General features: G+C 34.6%; 2 protein-coding genes across 3 annotated transcripts; both read left to right on the top strand.

Moving 5' to 3' along the window:
- The first annotated feature begins 1285 nt into the window (after positions 1-1285).
- LOC133813945 (protein ALP1-like) lies at positions 1286-2857 on the top strand. Its single transcript, XM_062246972.1, has 4 exons — positions 1286-1306; positions 1405-1932; positions 2026-2254; positions 2334-2857. Exons 1-4 carry the CDS (start codon positions 1286-1288, stop codon positions 2855-2857), a joined length of 1302 nt encoding a protein of 433 aa, XP_062102956.1.
- Positions 2858-3592: 735 nt separating this feature from the next.
- Positions 3593-7042, top strand: LOC133817361 (probable serine/threonine-protein kinase PBL7). Of its 2 annotated transcripts, none has more exons than XM_062249860.1 (6): positions 3593-3919; positions 4396-4649; positions 4802-4937; positions 5830-6088; positions 6197-6329; positions 6473-7042. In XM_062249860.1, exons 1-6 carry the CDS (start codon positions 3766-3768, stop codon positions 6749-6751), a joined length of 1215 nt encoding a protein of 404 aa, XP_062105844.1. In that variant the 5' UTR covers positions 3593-3765; the 3' UTR covers positions 6752-7042. The 2 variants fall into 2 exon arrangements, with proteins under 2 accessions (XP_062105844.1, XP_062105843.1); XM_062249859.1 differs by having other exon boundaries at positions 3593-3976.
- The last annotated feature ends 454 nt before the right edge of the window (positions 7043-7496 follow it).

Below are 7496 nucleotides of genomic sequence, written 5' to 3'. Positions count from 1 at the left end.
ACGCTCAACCTGCATCATCTAAGGTGAGCTCTTTCTCTCCCTCTCTCTACTTTCTTTACATCTCTAGAATTCTTTGATTTGAATGTTTGATTTTGAAAACTTGGGCTATTAAATTTAAAAGAAGCATTATTTATGAAGACATAGATTGTGATAGTTAAAATTATGATTAGATGGCTGAGAAGAATGTAGACATTGACGATCATGCTTCTTGGCCTGAGGCTATTGAATCACATTTTATTAGTCATCTATATGAAGAAGCCAAAAAAGGATTACAAACAACAACCTTGGACAAAAAGGGATGGCTGAAAATAGAAAATGACATATTAAATTCTTTTGGAAAGAGATATAAAATGCATCAATTGAAATCCAAATTCAATCGGTTAAGAAAGGCACATCGTGAATTTTCTCATCTTTTGGAATAAACTGGTATGGGATGGGATCCTCAAACAAGTACTGTTACAACAAATGATGAAGTATGAGACACTTATCTAAAGGTAATATACTTACATTATACTTGTGTTGTTGATTACTTGATTATTCTAAATTCATGTTACATTGTAACGTTATGTGTTTTTGGATTTTTGTAGAAATATCCAAATGCGAAAAGATTTCGAAAAAAAGGATTGCAACATTATGAGATGCTTGGAGAAATATTCAATAATACAACAGCCACTGGTGGGATGAGTTATGCCTCCACTCAACTTCCGCCTTCTTCAGTTGAAGAACGCCAACAAGAGCGTCATTTTGTTGGAACTGGAGCACATGTTGATGTTGGTTTTGAATTTGATGGTGATAATTATGGAGAGGAGGAAGAAGTTACTGGTGTACGTCGTCGAGCTACTTCTGCTCCACCAGATGCACCAAAACCAAAAGAGAAAAAGAACAAAGGGGCCAATCCATCCATCGACCATGTGATGGAAGAACTTGCAAAAAGTATTTCTGCTAAGACTGAGGCATCACTAGTATGGAGTGAGACTACGCGTAAGTATTATGAATCAAGGGAAAGGAGAATTAGCGAGGAAACCAGCAATGTCACTAACTCTTACAATGTGGAAGATTGTCAAAACATTCTAGATGGTATTCCAAATCTGGATAACAAAATATACCTCAAAGCGTTGCAAGAGTTTGTAGCAACCCCAGAATGGCGTGGAATATTCATGAGAATGAATGAGGAGCGTCGTCGTGCTTATCTTGATTCATTGATGGGGTGATTTAATATTGTTTATTTATTATGAGTTTGTCTGTCATGAACTACTAAACCATGAAGTTTACATTTTCTTAAATAATGTGTAATGAACTTAACTTGGTATTTATTATCATGATTGAACTATCTTATGTGGTTCCTTGTTATTTCTTTAACTTTTGTGAATTTTCGAATTAAACTTTTATTATTGTCATAATTAGGTACCTAAGATGGATGATTCAGATGAGGAGTTTGAAATATTATTTGGTGATACTTCTTCTTCATCAAGCGAGGAATTAATTGGTCAAGTTATCATGCTTAATCGATTACAAGAGATGCAAAAATCTCAACAGATTGGACGACCACTACGCACTTCAGATATGTCTGGACGTCAATATTTACTTGAGCTGTTAAATGGACACCCTGATAGATTGTTTTACACAATTAGAATGGACATTAATACTTTTAGATCTTTATGTCGTCAATTAGTTGAAATGGAAGTCATAGAACATGATAGGGTAATTAGTGTTGAAGAAGCTGTTGTCATGTTTCTATGGATAGTTACACACAACCAACGAGTTAGAACTGTGGCTGAAAGATATCAATATTCAGGAGAAACTGTTTGTCGTCAGTTTGGTAGAGTGCTAGATGCATTGTGTTATTTAGGAAATGAAGTAATAAGGCCTCTTGACTTTAACACTGTGCAAGCAGAAATTCAAAATAATTCAAAGTATTTCCCATGGTTTAAGGTAAATTTTGTCTGTTAATTTTAATAATATACCAGTTATAATTCATATCAATTTAATTGATGTTGGTAATGATTTATCTAATTTGTTCTGCAGGATTGTGTTGGAGCAATTGATGGTACTCATGTAAGTGCAGTTGCACCAACTCTAAAACAACTTGCATTTAGAGGAAGAAAAATAGATGTAATACAAAATGTAATGGCTGCATGCTCTTTTAATATGATGTTTACTTATGTCTACGCTGGATGGGAAGGAACAACCAATGATTCCCGAGTGCTTCTTGATGCAATGAGAAAAGATGATAACTTCCCTATGCCACCACAAGGTATTAAAAAAAACTAATTTTGATACATTATAATTTTCTTTCAAATGTTCTTATATATTAATAATTTCTTTTAATATAGGAAAATACTATGTTGTTGATTCTGGTTATCCAAATATGCCTGGGTTTCTAGCACCATATCGTGGTGAACGTTATCACTTGCGTCGTTTTAGAGGAAGAGGGAACCACCCTAGAGGTGCAATGGAGTTATTCAATTATAGACACTCATCATTGCGTAATGTGATTGAACGTTGTTTTGGACTTCTAAAAGCTAGGTTTCCAATTTTGAAGTCAATGCCTCCATACTTGCTTGGAAAGCAACGTCGAATACCAATAGCATGTTGTGCTATCCATAACTGGATTAGAATGCATTCTATTAATGATGAAATGTTTGAACAATATTCAGTTGATGCCAGAACTGTAGAAGATATTGAAGGAACTGAAAGCCAATCTAATACAACAACTGAAAACCAACAAGAAGGAGATGGAGCAGGAATTTCCGAGACACCAGAGTTGAATTTCAGTCAAGCTTATATGGCCCAGATGGAAAATGTTAGAGATGACATTGCTGGACAAATGTGGCTTAGTTATAACAACAATACTTAAATAATTGAAAAAAAAATGTAACTTTAATTTAGAAAAAAACCAAAATTAGTAACCATGCAATATTATTATGAATATAATCAATGTACTATTATTAAATTTTAATTTTGATTTATCAATATTATTAATTTTTACTTAATCAAGTTTCTTTAAAAAATCAAAATTTAATATAATACATCCTATATATATAATATATATAAAATTAAAATAATTTTCAGATTGAGCTGAACCACTCACATATTCTGTTTCTGTTATATTTTCAAATTTATTACCAATCACAGATTCAGTTTTTAAAAAATTCAAAAACAATTTACAGACAGTGAACCAATCACATTTTCAGAAACATGTTTTCAATAACTAAATTCAGATTTTCATTTCAGAATCACAATTTTAGAAAACTCAGTTTTCTAATCACGAACCAATCAGCCCCTTAGTAATCCTGTATTTTGCGCTGATGCTAAAATTGTGTTGTTGATACAAATTGCAATGTAATTGAAATATTATTGTCAATACAACACCTAATTCATTCTATTCCTACACCAAACCAAACAAAGAATTATATTCCAATATTTATTCTAAAACTTTCGTTACTATTCTTATTTTCGGTAAAACTTAAATCAACTGTCTTAATTATGAAATAGTGAAAAGTCCATGGTAAAAAGTTAATTATTATAAACTTGAGCACTTGGTTGCAAAATCACTCTCCTATAAGACTGTTCTCCGCGCCACAAAATAAGAGAGAGAGAGAGAGAGACTGTCCAATCCAAATTTCAAAAAAAAAAAAAAAAAACTCAGATTTTACTGATCCACTCTCTTCTCTTCACCAAACTTTCTTTCCATCCCATTTTAGGGTTAGGGTTAGCTTCAAAGTTCGATTTTTTTCCTTTATCTAAAAGTTTTAAGGAGAGAAAATGGAGGTTGATGATGAGGAGAGAAGGAAAGAGAGAGTGGTACTGGTGGCCATTGTTGTGTTTGCTTCAATAGCAGTGGCTTCACTACTGGTGGCGCTGAGTTACTACTGTTACATCCGGAACAAGGTTTCAAGGCTCGGGAAGAACCGCTCAAGTGAGCCTCATTTAATCCTTAATCCTCTGTTTGGTAGCAAAGGAACTGCAACAGAAAGTATGAAACTTTTTTAATCACCTCTTTTTCTAACTTCAGCCTCCAATCGTAATGGTTGCTGAACAAAAAAAAAAAAAAACACTTTTTTGTTGCCAAACTTTCCAAAAGTGTAACATTTGTTCCACAATGCCTCTTAATACCCTTTTCTCCTTTGCTATTTTTGAAACTTTTACATTTTTTTTCCTTTTCTAAATTACTGGGTTACATACATTGCGTTTGCTTTAGTACAATATTTTTTTTACAAAAGAAGAAAGTTTTAGTGTTTCAAGGTTGAAAAATGCTTTGTTTTAATTCTACAGTAGTGTTTGTCATGATGAGAAATCATTTTGTTCTGCTTGGTTAGCTGTACTTTATACCTTTGGTTAGTGATTAAAGGAGCATTAAACTGAGAATTCTTTTGTGTTGAATTGCTTTTGAAGGAGCTGATTGTGAAAGTAAAACTGACTTTCCAAATCCTCAACCTCAAGTTACTACTACTAATTCCGAAAAAGGGCTCCAAGTTTTCACCTTTAAGCAGCTGCATTCTGCAACTAGTGGTTTCAGTAAGTCAAATGTGGTTGGGCATGGTGGGTTTGGGTTAGTATACCGAGGAGTGCTGAGTGATGGACGCAAAGTTGCAATTAAGCTGATGGATCAGGCTGGAAAGCAAGGAGAAGAGGAATTTAAAATGGAGGTTTGATCATTTTACTTGTTCAATTTTGCTCAGATGCATCTCTTTGAAGGTGGAAATTAAACTGATTAATAACATTCATTGTTGGCTTAGCATTAATGGTTTTGTGTTTGATCTAAAAATTGAAGTGGGTTACTAATGATATGCAATTGTAGGTGGAATTACTAAGTAGACTGCGCTCTCCATATTTGCTGGCTTTGCTTGGGTACTGCTCGCATAGTAATCACAAAGTTTTGGTGTACGAATTTATGGCAAATGGTGGTCTACAGGAACATTTGTACCCTGTTAGTGGTAAGTAGCATACGTTAGTACTAGTTTAAAGCTTTTAATATGCCCAAACTGGAAGAAAAAAAATGGAAGTTTTGCACCTTTAGTTTTTTTTTTCTCATACATATTATTACCTTTGGGAGTGTCAGAGTCATATAAAAACATAAACAAGAGAACCCGAGCATCTAAAAGAAAAATCATATCTATAATAATATATATTCTATTTTTTGGCCTGCTCATTGTTATTCTTTCCACCAATTTTCTGCTACACAAGCATGATTGTTTTGGAAATTTTATGTAATCTTTTCGGTTGTGATAACTTGTTTGGGGCATGATGATATCTTAATCATCGAACAGCTTGTGCTCTTCGGTTTGGCCTACTTTTTTTTTTTAATATTGCTAGAATAATGAAATCAACTTCAATGTTCGTACGGTTCATTTAACACTTTTCATGCTGGGTATGAAGCTTTGAAAGCCCTGAACTGAGACAAGCACACACAGAATAAACTGGCTTGCATCCCGGAACTTTTGTGATGCTGCTAGATGAAGAAAATGAAAGAGTGTATGTGAACAAGGAGTGCAAAGTATGTGATTATGTCAGAATAAGGGATTAATTATGTATTTTTTTAGTTTTAGTTTTTTTTCCTTTGTATTACAGTACAGATATTATTTGACTAATTAATGGGCACCTTAATTTTCTTACATCAAATAATGATGTAAACAAAGAAAATTTCCCAACTGCATGGGAAATCGTTAGATGACTAGCTTTCAATAGAATATATTTATGCTGGCACTCTTTTTGCTGTGTATGAATGTGCCTTTAGTGTCTATTGCTTCTTCCTTTCAGTTTTCACTCAATAGTTTATATTTGAGAAGGCAGTTTGGTGCCGAACTTTATATAATGTTCTATGTGCAGGTTCTAATGCTCTGTCTCTAAATTTGGACTGGGAGACACGGTTGAGAATCGCCATTGAAGCTGCAAAGGGTTTGGAATATCTCCACGAACATGTCAGTCCTCCTGTGATTCACAGAGATTTTAAGAGCAGCAACATTCTTTTGGACAAAAATTTACATGCCAAAGTTTCTGATTTTGGATTGGCCAAGCTCGGGTCTGACAAAGCTGGAGGGCACGTCTCCACTCGAGTATTAGGCACACAGGGATATGTTGCCCCTGAGTAAGTACTCTGATATTTAACTGTAACTATAGATAGATACTCAACTTGAGTGTTTATTCTAGTTGTGCATCCTGTATAAATTAAATTACACTTCCTGCTGTCATTTAGGTATGCATTAACGGGACATCTTACAACCAAGTCAGATGTGTATAGTTACGGGGTTGTCCTTTTGGAGTTACTAACTGGCAGAGTTCCAGTTGATATGAAAAGACCTACTGGAGAAGGCGTTCTTGTTACTTGGGTAGGTTTCTTAGCTCTCCTTTTTAGTTCTTATTACTTGGCAGATCAACCACTTGTTTTTGGTTTCGATGCTTTTAAATAACCATTTACCATGTACATTTCTAATCCTATTTCTCTCTGTTGGTTTTTTCAACAATGTGAAAGGCTTTGCCCCGGCTTACTGACAGGGAGCAGGTTGGACAGATCATGGATCCTGCACTTGAGGGTCAATACTCGATGAAGGAGGTTATTCAGGTGGCGGCAATCGCTGCAATGTGTGTACAACCAGAGGCAGATTACAGACCGCTGATGGCAGATGTCGTGCAGTCCCTTGTTCCGTTGGTGAAGGCTCACAAGTCAAGTCCAAAGGTAGGTAACTCTTCCAGTTTCCATCTGACAAAATCACCCACCACAACCCAGGTCCCTGGTAAAGTAAGTGTATGAAAGGCTTATCTTTGTAACTCCTTAGCTAACGTAGATTAATGTGCAGTTTTAGCCCTTTTCACTCTAGGCATCTGTTTTTGAGCTAAGAAGCTAAATCATTGTATAATGTTTATTAAAGACTAGAAAGTTTTAACGGCAAGAGAACTTAGTAAGTTACCAGATTATGAAACATCTACCCAAACCATGTAACAAAGTTATTTTAATCTTTAGATTATGTAACTAAGCGTAACCCCTTTTTTTGTTAGTAATTAAACAAAGTTCTTATTGAGAAACTAGTTTTGGTTTGAGTTAGTGAGAAGCTTTCATTACAACCATTATTCAAACCATTATTGAGTCTGGTTAGATCCAGTTTTTATGATTTCCTCGTGCTTTTGGCCATTCATGATCTTTGTAGCCTCAATGGCTCTATCAAACTCTGGAAAACATTATTTGAGTGGCCAGGCACATGCAATTGCCTTAATTTTTTGCTTGCTAAACATTGTAACAACTGGCTTGATTTGTTCTTCTAACTTTACGACAGTAGATTAAATATGGACAATCTGAGTCTAAAAACATGTAAAATGAAATTCCAAACTCTTTCTTTAACTACTTCCTATGTATGTAGTCTTGAAAACATAATGGGGGTACTGTAGGGAGGGACAGAATTCCATATGGTTCCAAAGCTTGATGATCAGTGCTTGATTGATTGTTAACTTAACATAGCGATCCTTCTCAATCTTAAATGGACACTTATGGGGACTAGTAA

This window comes from Humulus lupulus, chromosome 2 (assembly GCF_963169125.1).
Source record: "Humulus lupulus chromosome 2, drHumLupu1.1, whole genome shotgun sequence".
Taxonomy (NCBI): Eukaryota; Viridiplantae; Streptophyta; class Magnoliopsida; order Rosales; family Cannabaceae; genus Humulus; species Humulus lupulus.
This window is presented reverse-complemented; position numbering and strand designations above follow the sequence as displayed.

Coding starts and splice junctions, on each gene's coding strand:
- LOC133813945 (XM_062246972.1), top strand. CDS start 1,286: ATGTGTAATGAACTTAACTTG. Junction 1,307..1,404: donor TGTGTAATGAACTTAACTTG/GTATTTATTATC, acceptor TGTCATAATTAG/GTACCTAAGATGGATGATTC. Junction 1,933..2,025: donor AGTATTTCCCATGGTTTAAG/GTAAATTTTGTC, acceptor TTTGTTCTGCAG/GATTGTGTTGGAGCAATTGA.
- LOC133817361 (XM_062249859.1), top strand. CDS start 3,766: ATGGAGGTTGATGATGAGGAGAGAAGGAAAGAGAGAGTGGTACTGGTG. Junction 4,938..5,829: donor ACATTTGTACCCTGTTAGTG/GTAAGTAGCATA, acceptor TTCTATGTGCAG/GTTCTAATGCTCTGTCTCTA. Junction 6,330..6,472: donor AAGGCGTTCTTGTTACTTGG/GTAGGTTTCTTA, acceptor ACAATGTGAAAG/GCTTTGCCCCGGCTTACTGA.